Source organism: Herpailurus yagouaroundi, unplaced genomic scaffold (genome assembly GCF_014898765.1).
Source record: "Herpailurus yagouaroundi ecotype Mexico unplaced genomic scaffold, PumYag 140, whole genome shotgun sequence".
Taxonomy (NCBI): domain Eukaryota; kingdom Metazoa; phylum Chordata; class Mammalia; order Carnivora; family Felidae; genus Herpailurus; species Herpailurus yagouaroundi.
The window spans coordinates 46034926-46059568 of NW_024412395.1; the positions used below are offsets into that span (position 1 = coordinate 46034926).

The 24643-nt window shown below is 37.7% G+C and overlaps 1 protein-coding gene across 5 annotated transcripts in view; it reads right to left on the reverse strand.

The window, feature by feature from the left end:
• Nucleotides 1–24643, reverse strand: part of GRB14 (growth factor receptor bound protein 14) — a 119701-nt gene that overhangs the window by 14164 nt on the left and 80894 nt on the right. For 2 of the 5 annotated variants that reach the window (XM_040475214.1, XM_040475217.1), the window contains 6 exons: nt 14098–14219; nt 12093–12167; nt 9127–9264; nt 3872–3982; nt 3585–3680; nt 3386–3442 (listed from right to left, as the gene is read on the reverse strand). In XM_040475214.1, the coding sequence (XP_040331148.1) occupies nt 3386–3442; nt 3585–3680; nt 3872–3982; nt 9127–9264; nt 12093–12167; nt 14098–14219 (599 nt within the window). The remainder of the gene's footprint in view (nt 1–3385; nt 3443–3584; nt 3681–3871; nt 3983–9126; nt 9265–12092; nt 12168–14097; nt 14220–24643) is intronic. The other 3 variants (XM_040475215.1, XM_040475218.1, XM_040475216.1) reach the window with 2 other exon arrangements.

Genomic DNA, 24643 nt, shown 5'->3' on the forward strand with positions numbered 1-24643 from the left:
ATGAAAAAGTCTTGGCTCAATATTGCTGGTTTTAATGGTAGAGAAAGGGACCATGAGCCAAGGAATCTTGGAGGCCTCTAAAGTCGGGAAAGAGCACGAGAAATGGATTCTCTCTCAGTCTCTGGAAGAGAATGTAGGCTCTCAGATACCTTGTGTTTAGGACAATTAGACCCATTTCAGGCTTCCTGAATGACAGCGGTGTAGGATAATAAATTTGTGTTGTTTTAAGCCACTAAAGTGGTCATTTGTTATAGCACTCATAGAAACTAATACAATGGAGCATCTTTAAAGTGGACATTTGTGCCTTGAAAGATGGTTTAAAAAGAAATCAAATGAGAAGAAAAAGTGAAAAGGAGACAATCTTCCAGAAGCTAAGCATTCTGTATATGGAAGGATCAAAAAAAGCTCTTAATATATTTTATCAATTCTTAGACACACATTTCTTTTCAAATTTTAACATTCATAAATTTTCCTTAACTTAACTATGGCATCTTATATTCACTGTGGACCAAGTGACTTGCCATTGCCTGAAATGTTTGGTGAGATCAAAAAATCATTTGCATCAAACCTTGCAAGGGGGATGCCACTGGCTAGAAAGACAACCCCAGGGACCATGGCAGAGCACCTATCTGAGAAGTTATTCCTCCCTGAAGCTCCTGATGGCACAGAGCTAGAGAGTTTGTATGAAATATGGGTGTCCATGCTCTGAGAAAAAATGATTCAGGAAAACCAGACTTAGAATTTGAAGTTTTATAGATAGCTCACACAATTTATTTCAGGTAGATAGATAGATGTGTGTGTGTACACAAAATTGATAAAGGATGAAAATCTGCATCTATGAGTCTAAATAAATATAAAATAACTAAATGAAAATAAAAATCATAAGTGATATGAAAGCATATCATAATTTTACTGGCAGAATTCTACTTTTACAAAAAAAAAGGTGTATCCTAGTAAAATCAGTTGCATGTTAGAAAGACTGCTTTAAGGAAGTGGGTAAAAAAAAAAAAAGGAATGGGCTTACCATCTGCTCCTGACTTGGGTGTTTGACCTTGAGATCAAATTAGAAGGGAGGAAGCCTTGACTAACAAGGTTGGAAAGCATCTCCTCTACCAGCCTACCTTGATTTCCAGAGTTCTAAGGGAAGGAAAGAGAAAACCAGAAACCTCAAGGTACTTTTTCTACTGTGACTGTGATGAGTTAAAGGATTCCAAAGAATGCCAGCCTCTTCATCTATAAAAGGAGAAGACTGGATGAGGTTACTGGTTCTTAATCAGGCATACATCTGGAATTCACTCACTAAATCGGGATCCCCAAGGACGGGGCTGGGCCCATAGGACTTGAGAGTGCTTCTCAGATGATTCCAATGCATATCCCAAGTTAACTAATTACTACTTCTTTGTCTGGTTTGCAACACTCTTTAAAGTTCTTTTCTTTTTTACATTTTATGACAATGAGAACATAGAAGCAATTACTTACCATGAGGGTTTCAAAGAATCAAGACTCCTAAGCTTTGTTGAAACCAAAATCATGACAGTCATTTAACGGGTGACTATTGAAAAACAAGTCTCTTGTAATAAAGTAACTACGGTAGCTATCTGCCATAACAGCAAAAGGAAGCAAATTTCATAGTTAATCCAAAAGCTTCCTTTAAGCCATTTAAATGATGTTTCTTCCAATACCACTTCACATCCACTAGGGTAATTATTTTTTTTAAAGGAAAATAACAAGTGTTAATGAGGATATGAAGAAATTGGAATTTTCATATAGCGCAGGTAGTAAACATTAGTCACTTTGGAAAACATTTTGACAATTCTTCAAAAGGTTAAACAGAATTACCATATAACCAGCAATTCCACTTCCCGGTATATACCCTCAAAACTGAAAACAGGTATCCAAACAAATACATAAATACACATGTTCATAAGAGTACTATACACGATAATCAAAAGATGCAAACACCCAAGTATCCATTAATGGATAAATGAATAAACTGTCTTAACATATATCTATACATCTGTAAACACACACACACACACACACACACACACACACACACACACACTGGAATATTATTCAGCCATAAAAAGGGAATCAATTATGGACATGCTATAAGGTGGATGAACTACAAAACAATATGCTAAATAAAAGAAGTCAGACACAAAAGATCAGATATTATATGATTCCATTTATATGAAATGTCCAAATAGGTAAATCCTATAGAGACAGACACAGTCATGGATGGTTGCCAGGGGCTGGGAGTCACTGCTTTATGGTTATGGAGTTTCCTTTTGAGGTGATAAAAAATTGTTGGAGCTAGACAGAGGTGGTGGTTGCACAACATTCTGAATGAACGAGATGCCATTGTATTGTTCATGTTGTTAATGTGTACACAGTTAGTAATATGTTCATAATGTTAGCATAGTTAATTAAAATAGTTAATTCAGTTACTTTTATGTTATGTGAATTTCACCTCAATTACATAAAAGAATAAAAAACATATACAATTTTATTTAAAAAGATAAAAGATAAAATGTAAAAAAGAATAAAAAGGGGCGCCTGGGTGGCACAGTCGGTTAAGTGTCCGACTTCAGCCAGGTCACGATCTCGCGGTCCGTGAGTTCGAGCCCCACGTCGGGCTCTGGGCTGATGGCTCAGAGCCTGGAGCCTGTTTCCGATTCTGTGTCTCCCTCTCTCTCTGCCCCTCCCCCGTTCATGCTCTGTCTCTCTCTGTCCCAAAAATAAATAAAAACGTTGAAAAAAAATTAAAAAAAAATAAATAAAAAAGAATAAAAAATAAAATAAAAGAGCAAATAAAAAAAAGAATAAAAAATAAAACTGTTTTCCAAAACTTGTAAGACAGCTAATAATTCTGATTCTGATTATTTTGCCCTTCTTCAAAAGGAAATGGTTGATAATTTTTATAATTATGAAGTTGTGTTAAATTTACTACCATACAAGTTTTGAAATTAAATATGTTTTCTATACATTCTAGAAGAAATCACTCTATGTCTCTCTTCCCCACATAACCTTTAAACATTCTTACTCCTTTCAAAATGCTCACTAGCAAACTATGCTTATTTAGGTTACAATTTCTGCTTAGCACAAAGTGGATGTTTTCATAGTATACCTACAGTAAAATTTGCATAATAATTTGAAGTAAACTATAAAACAATTTATACAACACTTAAATTAAATGTAAAACCATCACACTAAACATACTTCAGTGGGCACATTTTAAAATATATGTCACATTGGATTGTTGGCAATACGTTGAAAATGCATACTGAGTCATGTATAGAAGTTTTAATCAGTTACACTAGCTATCTATGTAATACTCTTTAAAAAATAAAATTCAGAGCATTTGTAAAAATGGAATACTTACTCCACACACAAAAGATAAATGCATTAGGCGATTCCACTCTACTCTGCAAATGTTTATCTTTTAGATAAAAAAAAAATAAAATACATACATTTGGGTACATGGACTCATAGTGAGTCTTCACATTTTGAAATACAGATGTTTTCACACTTTCATGGCACTCCCAGCATTTAATAGGAATTCACGCCTGCGACGAGATTACCTTAAGCAATCTAATCGCGGTCACCCAGCACGTCCTACTCTGCTCTTCTTCTGCACAGAGCATTTTCAGGTCTCGGGGCCCTCCCGCTTTGTTAGGCTAGAAGGCCACAGCACATTGTTTATCGTTAATGCATATCTTGAAGGTAACACCTGTTGAAATAAAAGCCACTAAAATTCTCCTATATATAAGAGAAAGCTGTCTCTTTTTAAAACAAATTAAAAGAAACTCAAGCTTACCTAAAAGGCTGAGGCTTGCTTTATTCATCTATCAAAATATTAAGCCTGTACCTTAAAGCAGAATCCATAGTTAGTCGGTGCTCCGTGTTTTTTTTTGCCGGCCAGTGACACATAAATATCACTATTGCCAAATTCGCTGAAAAACTGCAAATGCCGTGGTTCCTTTAAAAAAATATATACGTGAGTGTTGAACACATATTTTGGCACACTCTCTTTGTGTTTCTATCATGTTGCATAATTTATACCTTGGCAAAAAATATTCCAAGTAATGTCACAGAAACAAAAGGGAAGAAAAATTAAGTTACTATATCCATAAAAGAACCAGAAGCTTGATACAATATTATTTGAGAAGTGGCCACTTGTTTGTAAGTTTAACTTCCAGTATACAGCAAAACATTTACCTTCCTATTTAAAGTTTTCTCTTTAGAGCCAAAGCATAAGAGACTCTTAAAAACTGAGAGCAAGCTGAGGGTTGATGGGGGGTGGGAGGGAGGGGAGGGTGGGTGATGGGTACTGAAGAGGGCATCTTTTGGGATGAGCACTGGATGTTGTATGGAAACCAATTTGACAATAAATTTCATATATTAAAAAAAATAATAAAGTTTTCTCTTTAACTACCATTTCAGGAATCTCAGGGAAAGAGGCAGCAAAGGATGGCTTTTGGAAATGTTTTCCTTGTCCAGGTTTCAAATAATGGTAGTTGAACAAAGGCAAGAAGCTTGGTTTGAGTTTCCACGGCAGTCAGAGAAGGAAGAGAAAGAGACAATGATTCTTGCTTTGTTTGGAAACGATCACCCCTCCTGTTTGCGTACTGCCCAGCACATCACAGTAAACAATGAAATAGGTGGCCTGACTACTTTTATGAAAAGAAGGAAGCCTGTACAGATGAGTTCAGGGAAATTACCTGGCAGTGGAATGTGTCTGATGTTCAAGGCAAAGTGGAAGGAATCATGAACAGCTATTTCTTCTCTGGGAAATCCATGAGATTTAAAGCTGGTCATGGGAAATCACTGGGTCATATTATTCTGTGACAGGTTAATAACTTGAAGAAGTGCTTAATTCTGGGGTTGAATGTATAATCTAAGCTGACCAAAATGCATTTGTTCTTTAAAATCTTGCTACTAGTAGTGTGGTCCCAGACGAGCAGCATCAGCATCACCCGGGAGCTTATTAAAAATGTAAAATGTGTGGCCCCACCACAGACCTAGTGAATCACAATCTGCATTTTAACAAGGCCTCAGGTTATTCACATGCACTGAAATTTGAGAGGCAATGCTCAAAACAAAGCAAAACAGAGAAGACAGAAAACCCAGAACATTCAGCAATTTGAGCAACCCATTCAGATCCAAATCCAAAATACTTCTATCTAGTCATTTACCAGCAGGCTATTGCATCCCTGATGATTGGTAGAGAGAGAGTGTCTGTGTATGCCACTGTTCCTCTGTGTCACTGTTAGGCATTTTGATCTAATGAATGACTACAGTTCCCAACTCCATGGGAGAATAAGGCAGAAAAGAAAACTGTTGAAAGAGACCCAGCCTCGCGCCCTTGGAACAAGGGGAGAGGAAGGAGAGAGATACTCTTACTGTCATGGCTTTTAAAACTATTTTTTGATAGAAACAAATGCTAGTAAAAATGTCTGATTTCTACGAAGAAAAGATAAAACCATCCCCCATCCACTGGTGCTGTAGAAGTCAACGTAGCTGAGTCATCTGGATGTAAGAAAAGGGCAGCTTGAGAAACCCTCGAAGGCTACAGAGGCATGATGGGTTTCATTTCTTGACAGATTTTTGCTCCATTACTGCAGACATATCAAGGTTTAAAAATTGAGACCACAAGCCTGGGTTGGCCTGGTTAGCAAAGGCTACACGTGCATGTGTATACAAGGGGAGAGTTGAAGAGGGGCATACTTAGAGGTTTCCCTAAATAAAAGTCACAGGTACATCTCCAAGGCTTGTAGCGGTGCTGAACTAACTCCCACGCAGCCCAGATCTTCAGAAATTACAATAAATCAAGACCTTCTCACAGAAAAAGGATAGGAAATTGTATCTTTGCCAGGTAGAAATGTCGTTAGACATTAGATAACCTGCATAATTTATATTAAGGTCATAATCCTTGAGGTTACCTAATACCTTGAATTTCTTTTTTTGAGGGGAAATTTAAAATCATTTTCATGTATGGAACATGAGCTCATTAGACACAGGCCAGAGAGAAGAATATTATGTACTGATATACAGCAAAGTCAGACACTATGTTGAAAAGAGCTACAATATGGACTGAGAACAGATGTTTGATGCTTGTGATTTTGCCTGGCCAAGGGAAAGACCATCACAAGAAAAAAGGCATGGGTCCAGTAGAAGGAATCAGAGCTGTCTTTTATATAACGGTTGGGCAGGGAAAGGAAGGGAAGGCTAAAGTAAAAATATAATGGGCAGTTGATTTTAATGAGAAACCTGTTGAAGAAGTGAGAATTTAGAAATTAAAGAAACATTATGATATCTTCCAGTGAAGGTTCACTGGAAAAAGTATGATCAACATGATTACTGGATTTAGAAGCCACTTTTCTCTGATGTTAAAAGTAAAAAAATAAATAAATAAAAAAATAGGGGCACCTAGGTGGCTCAGATCATGGTCTCACAGTTCATGGTTTCGAGCCCTGTGTCAGGCTCTGTGCTAACAGTGTGGAGCCTGCTTGGGATTCTCTCTCTCCCTCTGCCCCCACCCCCCATTCATGCTTTCTGCCTCTTTCAAATTAAATGAATAAAGTTAAAAAAAAAAAAGATAACCAAGCATGTATTTGTTTAAAAGACATCTTCATATATAACTTCACACTTACAAACAAAGGATAAAAAAGCAACCCCACTAAAATTTAGACCAAAGAAAATCCAAAACCTTAATTACAGAAACAGGTCATTATTTATCCTGACATTATTTATGATAGAAAAATTTGAAAATTAGTTAAAATGTTCAAGAAAAATTAGTTTAATGCATATGTATGACAGGATGCTAGGAGTCAAATGACATACACTTAAAAATAAAACACGTCTGTTAGAGAATGTATTACTAACTATTACTAAGTTAGCTGAGCCCCATTCCATCACTTAAACTTCAACGAAATACACACTCATATGCCTGTACTCTTGCAAACAGCAACAAAGGAAAACCATATCTGAGGGAAAGCTCGCGAAAGTATGAAAGAATCAAGTATTACTCCTTGTGGCTCCGTATCTCCTGTTAGGACTACCACTGGTATATCTGGTCTCCCCATTAAGTGTATTCTGGGCATTTCCATTTGAATGCTTCACCCTCAACACAATATATCTAGAGCTCAGATCATGATCTTACTTTTAAGATAATGTGATAGCAAACCTCCTATTCCTGTTTATTAAATCCTTGAGTGTTTCTTTATTTCCTTTTTTTTAGAACATTTAAAATGCTCCCTCTCCTTTCACATCAACAAGTTCAACAAGATCTAGCCACTTGCCATTGAATCTTGTATCCATCCCTTTCACCACCCACACCCCCCCCCACCCCCACCCCAGCTCATCATAGGTCTAGGTTAGATCCCATCAGCTCCACTCTGCATCGCTGAGTGACTATCTAATTAGCATCTGTGTGTGCCTCTAGATAATCTCTCTTTCCCTGTGTCCCCCTCCACTCTCTGCTTCCTTTACTCCCTCCCCTTCATTCTTTTTTTCTCTTTCTCTCCCTCTCTCTGATTAAGCTCCCTATGGCCGTAGTAATCTTACAACTTGATTATCTCACTCTCCTGCTCAAAAATTTTCACTGGCTTCCTATAGTGAGTTGAATGATAGTCATCCCCCTCCCCCACAAAAGATATGCCTGTGCCCCCATCCCAAGAAACTGGGAATATAACCTGATTTAGAAAAAGGGTCTTTACAGATGTAATTTAGTTAAGGATCTCAAGATGAGACAATCTCAGATTATCTGGGTGGGCCCTAAATGCAGTGACAAGTGTCCTTATAAGACATGGAGAAAGAAGAGAAGGCCACATGAGGAGAGAGTGAGGCCTCCACAAGCAAACGTGTGCCTGCAGCCACACGTGGCCAAGACAGAAATTTAAAGAATCACATAATGAGAGTGAGAAATAAATAATAAATGAACATTTCCAGGATAAAAGGAAAATAGAAATTTGCAGACTGAATGCATATGGTGAGAATCAAGTAAGATACATCAGAATACATACGAATGCACCTAGAAATATGGTCGGGGAAGTTACTGAACACCAATGATTATCACAATATTTGAAAAACAGCCAGAAAAAAAATGACAGATTACCAACAAAGAATCAACAATGTTGTTTGACAACAACAGATGCATGAGAACAGAATTAAAATAGTCGCCCATGAAAACTCTCAAAAGTAGTTTTACATGAAAGATAATCAATGCATCGCATAAAATGTCAGCACTCATAAAACAAGGCATAGTCAACACTGACTAGACTACACGGAAATACAGACAATGCAGCGCTGAGCACTGTGAAATTACATGTATGAGTGATGGTGCGTGTAGGAGCACACAAGTAGGTCTATGTGACTGTGCGGGTATACACACACAAGCACACAAAGGAACACATATATCCACCCTGATGGTAATGTACCTTCCTTTAGGAATCGACAATCTAGCTAAGGAGACAAAACCAACACAGACAAAGGAATTAAAGAGCAATTACAGACTCAGCTGGGTGTTACTAACTGCATCAACAACAGAAGTTCAGAAGTGGGCAAGGTCAGCAGCATAACCTGTGGTGAAAAGAAAAGATGTGCACTACATTGGACCTCAAAATCTGCAACCGAGGATAAAGAAAAAGGGGGTGAATTTGGAGTAGAGAAGAAATGAGCACAGTATGTGGTACTGAAATAAGAGCATCTAGATTTCCATCACAGGGCCTATGTTGAAACTAGTGTGAAACAAAGCTGAATAGTCAGTTCTTAAATGGATTATGGCAGAGGTACCAGGATGGCTGGGTCCGTGAAGTCTCCGACTCTTGATCTCAGCTCCAGTAATCATCTCACGGTTCGTGAGATCAAGACCTGCGTCAGGCTCCACGCTGACAGCACGGAGCCTGCTCGGGATTCCCTCCCAGTCTCTCTCTGCCCCCTCCCCTGCTCATGTTGGGAGTCTCTCCGTAAGTAAGTAAATAAATAAATAAACATTTTTAAAGGATAGATAAGTTGTAGCAAATATTTGGGATCTATAAGTACCAACTCTTGATATAAGCAGTAAAAAAAAGTAAAACCCACTTTAACTTACAATTCATAACATATCATTGACATTTCAATTACCTTTGATGTCCCTTTTGTAGAAAAATATAAACCAGATCTTCTTAGAAGGAAGTAAATCTTTTTCCAGGACTTCTTTCCCTGTTCTTTTGCATGTAAGAAGCCATGGATTTCAGGATATGTGCTTGAACTCAGAAACATCTGGAAGAAAGTTAGACATTCTCATAGTATTTTTGAATCAATGATAGTGTAGCCTTATAGTAATCTTGTTAAGATTTCAAATATAACCATGTAAAATCTAACAGGGTCAATACCACTTATACAAGCCATTATAGAAATGGCAATATAAACACAACGGAAAACAAATCAGTCTTTTGACAACCCAAGGCAAGTTCCAAATAAAAATATGTGCACAAAATATACATTCTAAGTGGTCAGTACTTAGCCAAAACACCAAACTGGTAAGTTATTTAAATGTCCATCTTGAAAAGCTAGATTTTGTCTAAGAGTTAAGTCCTGATACGTTTCTATGCTTTTCTATGCTCCTCCCTGAGAACATATCAACTTCATCATAGTCAAAATAAAGACTACAACCTTGACTTCAGTTATTCAGTTGTTAAGAAAGTTGGGCTGAGTTCACCTCCCTGATGAGGTAAAGCAAACAGTCTTTTCTTCGTCCACCAAGGTTCTCGATTGTGGATGGCTACGGCAGGTGTTTTCCAAAGAGAGCTGCAGCACCATCTCGCAGCCCACATGCTCTTCTGCAAAGTGATCTTGCCACTGACACATGAAGAGCTGGAGTCTGTTTCTCTACCTCCTTGAATCTGGGCACAGCTTCTGACTGCTTTGACCAATGGAATACAGCAGAAGTGATAGTCAGCTAGTTCCAGTTCTGGTCCTTAACTAGTCCTTCACTAGTTAACTCTTGGAAGCTAGCTGTCACATAAGAAATGTGACTACCCCGAGATGGCTCTGCTGTGTGAGACCCAATACAACTAGGAAAGCCCTTGAGGATGAGAACCCATGTGGACAGAGAAAGACAGAGATGAGAGAGAGAGAGAGAGAGAGGCAGGCAGGCCAAGAAGTACCAGGGACATACAGTGAACAGCTATCTTAGAAGGGGATCCTCAAACCTCCAGAGAGCCCATGTGCCTCAGGGATGACCCACCCAGCTAAACCCTTTCTATATTCCTGACCCGCAAAATTGTTGGCAAAATGTGAGTGGGCACTTAAGCCATTAAGGTTTGGAACAGTTTGTTACACAGTAATAATGAACTGAGACAGTAGGCATGTGCTGGTTGGGAAAGCGAGAATGAAAAGGAAGAGCTCTGTATGAGTGGCTGTGCTCTGCATCCTTAATAAGACAGTGGAAATGCATTAGCATCTCATTAAAAGAAGAAAACAGAAATCCCTATGAATAAACAAATGCAAAATGGAAAAACTGAAAGAGAAATTACTAGCTAAAATGATGTGACATATTTTAAAAGGCTACTCTGGGAAATGCTGAGAATAGATATGTATGTTTTTAAGTAAATTATTAAATTTTTTAATTTAATGAGCCACAGTTATTAATTAATTGACATGCAAAACAGGCAAGTAGGTTTTTTAGTTTGAGTGCTTTCCAAGTTATTAAACCAAACCAATTAAATTTTAAAAAGGGAGTCACAGAGGTCATACTAGAAGAAGAAGAAACGTTTTAAAAGTGGAAACATTGCCTCTGTGGAGAGAAAAGGTCAGAGGCATATGCAGGACTATCTGATTCCAAAGCTATGATTTTTCTTGTTTTTATAATTTCACATTAAAGTAATATAACTATATTATAGGAGAATTGGGGAAAGGAGGTGGAATAAAAACTCCAGCCCGCCACTCTGTATCCTAAGCCAGTAGTGAAGCACTGAGAGGGCCTGAGAGCGGCGGGGGGGGGGGGGTCCTCAGGCATAGCTGCTGGGCCGCTGCTACTCATCCTAATATCCTGATGGGGTGTCTGTGAAACCCAGTAGCATATAAGAAGCTTTCAGGAAAATCTCTTGAGACTAATCACATTTCTAAAATATTGTGAAGAGCGAAAATGAAATATAGCCTATTAAAAGCCCATAGAAAACAGATCTGTACCACCCATTACAGTTACCAGTATATTTAAATACCAATATACTTAAAGTAGTATCTATTATGGAAATATTAAAAGTTGTCTTCTTTAATGGTCAGAAAATATTGAGTGGGTCTGAGGATGCCTGAAGGCTTAGATCAAACAGTAACCATTATAAAAACATGGCTCAACATTAACCTGTTAACAATGGCAGAGCTTGTGATGTGAAATCTACTAATCTATGAAAAATAAAATAACTGAAATCATTCTTTTATTGCAACGAAAATATCTTTTAAAAATGATCTTGTAAAGCCACTTCCAGTTTGGCAGAAACGAGCCCAACAGATACAAAACTAAGGAGACGCTTAATTAAATAACTAGCATTCTTAATTCAGCTAAAACATTTCAGAATTCTGCTCAGGTATCCAACATGGCTATGACACATGTCAGCATATGATTGATATATATGTGTGTATATATATATATATATTCTATATCTGTTTTTCTCCTTTCACTTAATTGCTGAATATTTTACCACAAATGGATTGAGAGCACTTATTATAAAAGTTAATATTAAATATCTGTCAGTAAAATGCCTACACTTTACTGAGGATTTTGATTTTTCAAAAAGACTAACATAATCTTTAAACACATCATAGAACAAATTACTCTGCAAGTTTCCTTTCGTGATACACATTCCTTTCACAATTGGCCAAAACTGGGAAGAAAAATGGGGTTAGGACGCTTTCCTGATTTAGGGAATTCTTTATTCAGGTTTTGTTCTTTCCTTTCCTATTCTTTCTTTTCTTTTTAGTTTCACCTCCAGCAAAAATTAATCAGTCAAGGTATACCATTTCAAAATCTGGGCATGTATAAATATGGACCTTAAAGTTCCCCTTTATCATGCTGTTACTTAACATACTTCAATGGGAATATATTTTACCTGCAAAATCTGTGTGGGGGATATTTCACCATTGGTTTCAGTTGCAAAAGACACCATATGCTCTGGAAAAAAATACTGGCAAAAAGATAGAGGTTACATTATCTCAAAAGCCATGCTAGAAAAGATTCAGTATGACCAATATAGTAAGCTAGAGCAAAAGTTCTCTAAGTCACTGTGTTGAAAATTCACCTGAAGTGTTTTGTTTTGTTTTGTTTTGTTTTGTTTTGTTTTGTTTTGTTTCTTTTTTAATGCCAGTCCCTGGACTCTACTTTCATGTATCTTAAGGGGAAGGTGTGGGTAGGGCCCAAAGATTAGCAAACACCCTCAGATAATGCAGATGCAGAGATCCACATACGTCAAGTTACCAAACACTGCTCTCACGATGGCAGCGTGCTTGCTCCCGTATCTCTTCCCTGAGTCCTACAGCCATTCTGGCTGGCAGGTGCTAGAGGATTCTCAACTCCATTTCACAAACTCAAGGCTCATAGAAGTAGACGGTATAACCCAGGTCACAGCCACATGTAGAGGAGCCAGGACTTACAATAGGGCCAGAGGCTAAAAGTCCAGTCCTTTCAACCTACTCTTTGTCCAACCTTGTTTAATCATAAAATTCACCTAGGACAGTTGTTTAAAACTGGAATTCCCAGGCTTCATTCCTGGGGTGTTTGATTCAGTAGGTCTGGGTAGGTCTTGGGTCCTATGCTTTTAATAAGCACTCTCTCCACCCCCAGGTAATTTTTATAATCGGACAAGTTTGGGAAAATACAGACCTCTATACTTCCTGGAAGGACAGGCCTTTACAACAGTTCTATTAACATTTGGTCTAATACTGTGTTCAATATTAGTTACGGCATTCCTGGCCTCTACCCGCTAACAGCCCTCCTGTCCCTCCATCCCAGTAATGACAGGTAAAAATGTCTCCAGACATTGTCAAAACACCCCCAGTTGAGAACCACTGCTCTAGGTCTACAAAATGAGTGTACAGACTTGTTTAAATAATAATAATAATAATAACAACCATAATGATATATAACCCAAAACAAGCACTAAACCATATGCCTTTAACTATACTTTTAAATTCTTGCTTTTAAGAAAGATTCACAACAAGAAAACAGTTTCCCTTCAAATTCTATTTAATTTTTATTAGTACTCTTTTATTTTCTTTGTCAAAGATCACTCCATTATGTTTTTATTAATAAGTTCAAATAAAAGAGAACATAAGAGGTCTTTCAGGGTTTGAAAATATTCTATTATAGTATGTATCATATATTTTTCATAAAGGATCATTTCAATTCAATTATCCAAAACTTAGTGTAAAAATACGCTATAGCTACAGAGACAAAAACAATTTAAAATAATGAGCCCCGGGGCTCTTTTGACTTCTGCAGATACCTAGTCTTCGCTAGGAATGTGACACACATTTATTCTCTTTTAAAGAGCACTATAATGAAAGAAGTATTTATTGGATAATGCTCTGGTCTTTAGCTCATTTCTACTTAGCTCAGTAATTATTGCACTGAAAAAATATTTTGGAACAGCAAGATTCATGTGAATAATTTTTGGCTGAGCTATAGCACTCCAAACAATTATCAATCTGTTTTTACTTTAGAAATTTTCTTATTTAAATTTCCTACATTCTTTGAAAAGTGTTAAACTATAATATTTTGGAGCTACTTGAGGATATCTAATAATTGATTTCCCAAATTAAATGTATATTTGTTTTCTTAAAAAGCAAGAAGAAGAAGAAATAGCTCCCCCAAACTACCTATCTGAACTTCTATGATCATACTGACTAATCATTGATAAAGTAAGAAAAAACATATTTATGATTTTAAAGGAACAGAATTCTGACCTACAATTTACCAAATAGGAAATTATATTTTATTCATAGCTACCAAATAGGAAATTATACTTTATTCATAGTGATTCTTTTCTTCACAAAAAATAAAATAAAATTTAACAAATCCACTTATTTTCTCTAACTACTAATGGGGATTTCACTTACCATTGGGTTTTTAAAGAATTCATATTTGGCATAATTTTTTCTAAAGTATAGTTTATTTTCTTCTTCCATTCCCCAGTTAGATAGCACTTCCATCACCAGCTCATGGTCTTCTATTGTTCTTTCTGTAAGGAATGTTTCAGTGAGTATGTCAACAGATAGATGCATGGATGGACAGATGAATGAATAGATAGACAAATAGGCAGGTAGAAAGAAATGTGTGTGGACACATGTATCCATACAAATATATAAAATATATTATGTATCTTTACTAAATACAGCAAATTTCAACTCAATTCTAGGATAGCCAGGTTGATAATATTTTCGGCAACTTTGAATTAGTAATGTTGATTTTTATACCAAAGCAGACTGTAACCTGAGGAGAAAAAATGACAAAATATCACAATGCACTTTTTGGTAATTCTCAATTCCTTTTATTGCCATGTAAATTATAATTAAGTTTGATTACAAATCTGCATTAAGAATTTAGGAGGTATTCTTTTTCTCCAGCTCATCGTGATGCCAAAATTAAAATATTTGCCTCAAGGTTGAACAATTCACCCTATTAAGAGATGAAAACTTTTGACAGGTGCAAAAATGCATTTGAGACACATAATCTGGATAGTTGAGAAAAATTAAAATAAATGTTTTATTTTAAAAAAAATGTTTTTCCAACGTTTATTTATTTTTGGGACAGAGAGAGACAGAGCATGAACGGGGGAGGGGCAGAGAGAGAGGGAGACACAGAATCGGAAACAGGCTCCAGGCTCCGAGCCATCAGCCCAGAGCCCGACGCGGGGCTCGAACTCACGGACCGCGAGATCGTGACCTGGCTGAAATCGGACGCTTAACCGACTGCGCCACCCAGGCGCCCCAAAATAAATGCTTTAAAAGGAAAAAATTTAATGCAAGTACATACAATTTCAAGAAACCTAATTTCTAGGGGCACTTTATGCTTTCAAAACTAATGTTTAGGCAACTATATTTTGTATTAACAATGAAGATAATTAGGTAGGGTGGGAAGGCACTTAGGAGGAAAGGTACTTAAATGAAATAGGCAGCGACAACTTTAAAGAGGTGAACATAACATACACAACTCGTATTTTAATAAGAAACCTGATGTCTATAGCAGTGCTATTCAAAGAGCCCCAAACTGAAAGCTACCCAATGCCTATCAGCCTGAGAATGAACAAATGAATAACTTGTGTAAATTTACACAGTGAAATACATACTACAACACACAACTGTATGGGTGAATTTCACAAACATGATATTAAATGAAAGAAGTCAGACACAAAGAATAGTACATAGTACATGACTACACTTACATGAAATTTGATACAGGCGAAATAAATCTGTGGTGTTAGAAATCAAGATAATAGGGATAGTGGGTGAGGGAGCAGGAGTATGACAGGAACCAGTGGGTATGGGAAATACTATTTCTTGTTCTGGGTGTTGGATATCCAAGTTTATATAACATTTGAGAGTTCATTGAGTTGTCCACATATGGCTTGTTCACTTTTCTTAAGGTATGTCATACCTCAATAACAGAAATAAAGAAACAACAATAAAGAAAAGTTACTGTGAAATTACTAATGTAAAACAGGAAGTGAAGAACAGCCAACTAAGGAATACAGAAACCCTCTGCTTTTTTTAGGTGCTTCTAGGACCTTTTTGGAAAGTATCGTGTCTCAGACATTCAACACTCAGTAGTGATCTGTGACCTACAACACCTGAACCCTTGAAAGTAAAGTCATACTTAAATGGAAGCTTATTCATCTGAAAGGAAATTCTCGTAAGAGCTCAATGAATATGGATGACTTCAAGTTAAGTGTGTATCAACACTCTGGGTTCTGTTCCTAACTCCAATGGCTCTTTTTCTGTCTCATTGACAAGCTTCCATGGTTCCTCCCTCCTAAGATGTCATCTTTGGCTCAAATTTTTTCTTTCCCTTTCTTAAACTAATTCACTCTCTTCTCTTCAGCCATCCCATCTGTCAAGTTCCTTGAGATGGAATCTCTGGCCACAGTTACTTTCACTCGTGCTCTAGTTCTAGCTGCTAGACTTTCCACCACCTCATACATAGTTTGTCTAAATCCAGAGTCAGTATGGTGATTCCCCCAAAATATTAATTCCAGCAATGCCAATTCTGAGTATGTAGCCAAAAGAAGCAAAAGCAGGGTGAGAACAGATATTTTTAAACTAATGTTCACAGTAGCATCCTTCACAAGAGGTGGAAACACTCTACTGCCCACCAACAGATGAATGGATAAACACGTACTACAAACATACAATGGGACACTTAGCCTTAAAAAGGAATGACACATGCTACAACAGGGATGGACCTAAAAGATATTATATGTAAAATAAGAATACACAAGAACAGATACTGCATGATTCCATTTATAGAATGGTACAAATAGACAAATTCATAAAGATGGGAAGTAGAATGGTGGTGGCCAGGGACTAGGGAGCAAGGAGTTATTATTTAATGGATTTGGAGTTTCACCATGAGAAGATAAAAATGTTCTGGAGAGGGACAGTGGCGATGGTTGCACAACAATATGAATGTATATAATGCCAATGAACTATGCTCTTAAAAATGGTAACTTTTATGTTATGTACATTTTATCAAAATAAAAAAAATAAACTTGAAAACAAAGTCTTCTTTTTTCTCTTTCAAACTGCTTTTTCCTAAATTCTCCTATCTCCATTGCGTCTTTATATCCACTCCCATGACCTCCACTTTTGCTATCCCCAGATACCAGAGATCTTCCCTCCAAGTGTCTCTCACACAACCAACAACCCCTCACTCATTCTCATGATCACAATCCCAATTTAGACCCTCACCTTTTCTTAACTAATCTCCAAACCTCTAGTTTCTTATTTTTGTAATCCAACCTGGACACTAATACTACAGCAAGCTTCATAAAACATATGTGTCAACGTGACCCTTGCTCAAAAAGCTTATCTACTTCCTACTTTCTATGGGATAAACCCATGGAGTCTAGCAGTTATACCATTCATTCATCCATCCATTTGGCAAATATTTCTTGAAGTCCTACCACGTGTCAGACATTCATCCTGGGGCTTGAAATTTTGTAGTGAATAAAACAGTCAAAAATCCCTGCCTCATGGAGTTTTCATTCTAATGAGAAGATACAGACTATAAATAAAATGCAACTCTTAAAAGGCAGGAATAAATACTACAAAGAAAAATAGAGCAGGGCATAGGAAAAGAGAAGGTCATAGGGGAAAGGAATTCATTTCAAGAGCTTGCCGGATAGATCTCGCTGAGAAGGTAATATTTGAACAAAGACCCAAAGGAGAAGGGGGCATGAGCCAAGCAGACACCTACAGGAAGAACAAGAACAAAGCCTTTGAGGCAAGAGCAACGTTCAGTGTTTGAAGTACAGCAAGGAGGTTAATGCGGCTGAAGCTGAGTGAGCAAAGAGGCAAGTACTAGGAGAAGAGGTTAGAGAAGCAATGGTGATGAGCTAGAAGGAGGCATAGGAAAGACCCTGCAGTTCATAGTGAAGCTCTGGCCTTTCCTTGGAGTTTGAGGAGAAGTCACTTTGAATAGAGAAATAACACGGACTGACTTATATTTTCATTGGATGTTGCATCGGCTGAGGAGGAGAGCTGATTTTAAAAGCTTCAACGTGGGGACATCTAGGTGGCTTAGTCGGTTGAGCCGCCTGACTCTTGATTTTGGCTCAGGTCATGTCTCACAGTTGTGAGACTGAGCCCCACATAGGGCTCTGTGCTGACAGCACAGTGTATGGATCCTGCTTAGGATTCTCTCTCTCTCTCTCTCTCTCTCTCTCTCTCTCTCTCTCTGCCCTTCCCCCACTCACATGTGTGCTCTCTCTCACTCTATCTTTCAAAATAAATAAAAAACTTTAAAAAAAAGACTTAAGGGTGGAAGCAGGAAGCACATTTAGTAGAATATTACAATTAATGAGCGGAGAGATGATACGGCTTGGATTAGAGTGGCAGCGGTGGAGATGTACAAAGCAGGCAGAATCTGGACATATTCTGAAGATAGAGCCAACAGGATTGGCTGACAAATCGGATAGGAAATGGAAAAGAGAGGGTAGTTAGGGGAGACACCAAGGTCCTCCACTCAAGCTCTTGGAAGGATTGTGTTGCTATCAATGAGTCTGAAAAACTATTAAGTGGGTTGGGAAAGTCAGCAGTCACTGAGATATCCCATGGGAAGTCACATCCCTAACAATCTCTCTATCCTTAATTTGGTCTCCTTCTCACACAAACCAGCTGATATTTTCAAGCTTATGAAACCCAGGTTCACATTAAAAATACTATTTGCTAAGCATGATATCCGTATTATTTGCAACTGCACAGGAAGAAAATTTCAATGTAGTCGGCAAAATGTTTGCTTGTTTGTTTTACCAACCTGTGTTTCTTTGTGCCCGTTGCCTCTCTCTACCACTGAAGAAACATCATATGTTCTGACCTCAAGCTACACTATACAGAGAGGAAAAAAAAATAAAGAAACGCATTTCCTCTACTTTTGAACTTCACAATAGACCTTACCAATCTTTGACAAATATAAGTGCTTGGGGAGAATCATGTCTAGCCAATCCTTGATTGCCTCATACAAGGATCCACCTTCTATCTTCTGGGAAAGGAGCTGTAGTTAAGGTGTTGGTGAAGAAAAGGACGGAGTAGAGACTGCGCTAGATAATAATAAGTGGATGGTATAGGTCCCAAGTGACCCTGTATCCTGTCCCCTTCCAGAATGAGAATGCTTTCAGGGTGATGAGTCGATGGTGATAAAACACCAGATAAGTTTAACGGTGGTATGTGGCTCAAACCAGAGGATAGCCTTAGGAGGCATCTCGTTTCCAATAGAAGCCTTACATCCAGCATGGTGGAGAAGCCATAACTGAGGGCAACATCAGGGCAGATGAGTCCATGGCATCCCACTCTGAAGAACGAGCATGGCAGTAGCACCACATCTCCAGCAGGTACAGGGAAGAGCTAAGACAAGAGTTCAGACTTAGGGGGCTGTATGGTTCAGTCAATAAGCTTGACAGGAACAGAACATGAACAGCTGGACAAGAGTTAGGCAAACACCTGTCCTGGGACTTAATGCCTCAGCAGAAGGTTGCAGAAGTGAAAGCAGGTCTGAATTTTCAACTGAGAATATTTTAATCCCGTATGTAACTCATGTACAGAACCTGAATTTATTATTAACCCCAACAAGACTGAGAACAATCCACACAAAAAAATAAATACACAGAAGATTAAACTGTCTGCTGTGAAGAAGGCAGGAGGCTGAAAGTAAAAAATTATTCAAATTATTGAAATAAAGGAAGTTACATTTTTGTAAGTCTCCATCTGAGACCTTTCTCCTTGCCATATTTAATTCTTTTAATATTTTCAGTTCAGTACGCTGAACAATGGCTCCAAAGACATCTGGAACCTATAAATGTTGCCTTATATGGCAAAGTCTTTGCAGATGTCATTAACTTAAAGAGACTGAGAGGAAGAGATTATCCTGAATTATTGAGGTAGGCTCTAAATCCAGTCACAAGGATCTTTATGACACAGCGACAGAAAGAGATATGACCCAAACAGAAGAGGAAAGGGCAATGTGACCACAGGGGCAGACTCAAGTGACACAGCCACAAGCCAAGAACAATGGCAACCACCAGAAGATGGACGAAGCAAGGAATGGATTCCCTCTAAAGCCCCGGAAAGAGCCTGGCCCTGCCATCATCTTGATTTCAGCCCAGTGACATCAATTTTGGACTTCTCACCTCCAGAACTGTTACAGATTACATTTCTGTTGTTTGCAGCCACCAGGTCTGTGGTAAAGTAATATCACAGCTTCATGAGAGTCATATTTCCATTTTTCAGAACAGTGAACATCTCAGGATTTGAAGAGCAGCCAGGTGTCTGATCCCAAGTCAATGCTTTTCCTCTGCAAGTGTTGCCTCTGCCTTCACTACAGCTCCCACTTGAGGGGCACCCCCTGCAGCCTCTGCTGGGCCTATTTATATCCTGTTCATTCTTTCCATATCCACTAATATCCTCTCTCATGTTCCTGCACCTCTCATGTTTCAGCTGCCTCAAATTCTTTTATTTTGAAATGTGTTCAATAAATATTTGCTAATTAAGTCAATAAAAAACTGCATTTTGAGTGTAAGGAGAAGGAAAATAACGGGCAATATTTCAAATCACATCAATCTTAACCTCACATGAAAGTAACATAAATCACTTGAATTTGGACTGCCCCAAAAGAAGAAATAAAACAAAAAAGGCAGAAAAGCCAAGCTGTATGTGAACAGCTATGACAAGTATGTGACGAAAAGCACTGTCAAGTACTATTTGTGACCACCAACCAAGCAGTAGTCTACATGTAAACAAAGCCCAGAGTAACAATGTAGAAAGGAACAATAGAGTACAGTATTTGCAGAAAATTTCATGGAACCATAATACCAAACGCGTAAGTAATGCATTACTAGCATCAGGAAAATATTCTGGTAATCTTAAGAAGAAAAATTTCTTCAAATAAAGCTAGACTAACTAGAGTATGTGAGATAGGGCAAGACATACTTTGCATTCCTTCAAAGAGGATTTCTGGGTACTCTACTGAAAATTCAGAAAACACATAAGAAAGCAGACAGAGCCCAGAGGATCAGATGCAGCTATAGGTTCTCACCTCACACACTCCCCTGGTAATGGAGATAAAACTTGCCTAGTACAAAACCTGACTTTTCAAAATCGTATTATATTAATAAGCATTTTCAATTTATATATTTGTATCCAAATTTGGATGCACTGTCATATACCATCCTACAACCAAACCTCATTACGTTAAAGGATTAATGTTACAATAATCCAAATAACCCTAAAAGGCATAATTATCAGTTAATCACATCTTGCACAAAATTCATGGTTTCTTTTTTTCAAGGCAGACACCTAACTAAATACAAATCTTAACAGGGAGGAGCTCAACATGAAGATACAAGATGCCTAGATGGATAACTTTGAGAGGAAAACAAAAAAGCTCATAGGGGGGGTGAAAAGTTGCGGAAGACCGGCTTGGCTTTGCTTAGGTTAGGCCTGGGACATCATTACCAAGACCGGAGAACAGAGAAAACAAAACAAGTACTGGTCCAGAGGGCTTCTAACTAACTTTCCATTGACGCTTCCTCTTTAGCGCCATTCTAAAACCAAGTGGATTTTAACCAGAGGAATGATCCCACTGAATAACTTACAATGCACGTCTTAAATATCAAAAAGAAACAAATCAATTCTGTAACTAGAAGCTCTTTGCCGCAATACTTGAGAACAATGATATTAAGAACTGTCACCCAGAATGACAAAAAAGGGTTTTTTTTTTTTTGGTTGTCTTGTGATAAATGACCCAGGTAACATTCTCATAAATTCATCATGACTCTTTTAAAGACCTTATTTTTAAAACTTCATAAATTCACCTAAAATACCGTATTAAAATATACTATTAAATCTTTATGGATACAAGTCTGCTTAGAAAACTTTTTAAAGTATTTTTCAGTCACTAGAAAGTGAATGACAGGGACTACATACCATTTCTGTGTAGGTAGAAAAATAGAAGAGAAGCCCTCTTAAATAGCTTCAAAACAGCATCCAAAAAAGAGAAAAAAGGGGGAAAAGTCTCCAAACACTAAAGAAAGCTTTCTTGAAACTAAAACAAAAGCTTCATATCACTTTAAGTTTCATTTCTGTTTCTGATAGATCTGTGAAGTGTCACAGAAATACAATGAAACATTACCAAATAAGTACAGAAAATTCTGTTTCTATTTAATTTCAGAAACTTTTTCTTTAAAAACAAAAAGGAAGAAGAAGAGAGGAAAGAAGTTTCTTCTGAAACTGTTGATTTCACTTCAAAGTCTTTTAAAAAAAACCTCAATCCTCCCAGAATGGAAAGTGTTCACCTGTGACCTTCTGCCTGGATTTCTTCGCTGAATCTACTGAAAGTACAGCGTGGGGCTCAAATAGAAACCTGATTCCCTACTCTTCTCATCACTTGATAAGAGAAGAAACAAAAGTGGCTTTTACCTCTAATTCGCCCAGAAAACAATTCTTTGTATACCTTTGTTACAGGAAACTCCAGGAGACAAATGATCCTTGTACTTCTCTGGGCTAGGTAGAAACTACATACATTTTGTCAATCTTATTTTCAGATAAAAATGAACAGCCTCTGACCAAGCAAAACAAAAACTGGAGAAGCAAAGAATTAAATAAGGCTCGATTCTGAAAGGTTCCTTAACCTAAGAAAACTACTTAATACCAGAGAGATCCCCTGGAAAAATTGCTACCACCATATTCAGCTCCCCAAGTACAATTATTAGGAAAATTATGACACTTAGTTTGATGGCTATAAAGGCCCTGCAGATTATTGTTCAACAAATTGAAGTAGTTTTCATATTAACTCAGACTCACCGATCACAACTTGTATTCATAGAAATCTTACTTTTCTGCAAAGCATTTGCATATACATTACTTCAAGCTGACTGGTAAATAACCGAAGAGTTTAGAAACTGCTTCCATAAATTCTAAGTTACGAAATACATCCTTTACAGACTTACAATAAATTTCCATCTGAGCATTGCATCTGATTTCTTTGGCTTCTTTTCCAAGTCTTTTCCTTCTATGTACGTTGTAATCCATCCTTTGAACTGCTTGATATAAGTACCTTATAGTTTAGTATGTTTTAGTTCAGAAACCATTTATTTGTCTTAAACCCTGGCTTACAAAGATGTATTCAGAGATCCATCTCTCATGGAACTACTGTCTAGTTTTCATAATATGACCACTATTAAGATATTTGCAGAAGGGGCACCTGGGTGGCTCAACCAGTTAAGCGTCCGACTTTGGCTCAGGTCATGATCTCACGGTCCGTGGGTTCAAGCCCCGTGTTGTACTCCATGCTGACAGCTCAGAGCCTGGAGCCTGCTTCAGATTCCATGTCTCACTCTCTCTCTACCCTTCTCCCACCCACACTCTGTCTCTCTTGCTCTCAAAAATAAATAAACATTAAAAAAATTAAAAAAAAAAAGATAGTTGCAGAAAATGTTACAGCAGCTCAGAAGACGGGTAGTTGGCCCAACTTGGAGCTTCAGGAAGATGTCTTAAATCTTTTAAAATTTCTTAAGTTTTTAAAACTGTGTTTCTTTTTTTTTTTTTTTTTTGATTCTAAAATAATACATTTCCACTATAGTAAATTTGAAAAGCATGGGCAGCTGACAATCACAATCCATTTTTAAGTTTACCAATCAGGAATTAGCACTTAACATTTCAGTATAATCCCTTCTTGTTTTTTCCCTGGGTCCATATGAATGTATGTATATGAAATTTAGGAGACACTGTGTGTGTGTGTGTATACATACATATATATATATATATATATATATATATATATATACACATCCAGTCAGTCATCATTATGATTTTATATCTGCCCATATCAGTTTTCAAAGGGAGGACTCCAAAAACATGATCAAAAGCTGCATAACTTACATACTACGGATGTACTTTATTACATCCTTTGATTGCTATAACATTTTTCTTATTCATCGATATTGTAAATAACCCTGCTTGAACAGCCCTATACCTATTTCTTGGCCAAATTGGCTTGTTTTCCACACCCCAGTCCAGCATGTACTTGTGGGAACATCCCCTCCTGGGACACAATCCATCACGATCACTCCCAGTGTTTCTGGCACCACTCTGTTATTTTCAGGATTTGCAATTTCCTAAAGGATTTATAAGAAACAGTGGTGCCAGTAAGTACCCTAATTGTCTCAAGAACAGCAAGTATCCTAATTGGAACACAGAAGAGACAGACCTGTCTCCCTACCTGCTCTCAGAGGGAAGGGGCAACTCTACTTGATAAGGCTGAGCATGGATGCCTCCTAATGCTTTTCTTTCTCTCTCTCAAACCATGGCACTACATTAGCTGGCTGTCAGCTTGGACAACTGAGGGTTTTCATCTTGCTTTGTTTTCATAATATTTTTAGGAAATGGCTACCAGTTATACCTTACTATCATTTTTAACTAAAATTCCAAGTAAGCCTTGGAAGAGGCATAGCCAGGTAAAGACGGGTGAGAAAGAACTTGCTGAGAATCCTAACAGCACAAGCAAGGAAACCAAGGAGTGGAAACTGTAGTGTATGCGGGCGACTACAGGAACTTCTTTAATGTATAAACGTACAGGAAGAAGAGGGGGAGACACAAGGCTGGAGACAGGAGAGATAGTCAGGTCATAGGTGTTATAAGCCCTGCAAAGGACCTTGGGCCCTAATGCATGAAGAATCAGGGCTGCATTCACAAGGATAACCTTGGTATGACCAGAGGCAAAGGGACCTGTTATAAGGCTAATATAATACCTGAGGAGAGAGATGATAAGACCTGAATGCAGGCTAGGAGAACAGCGAGAAGGAAAAATCAGCTGGACCAGGAGGCAGATTTAGTTATAACTCTTCGCTGGTTCATCTTTTTTCTTTTCTTTTCTTTTCTTTTCTTTTCTTTTCTT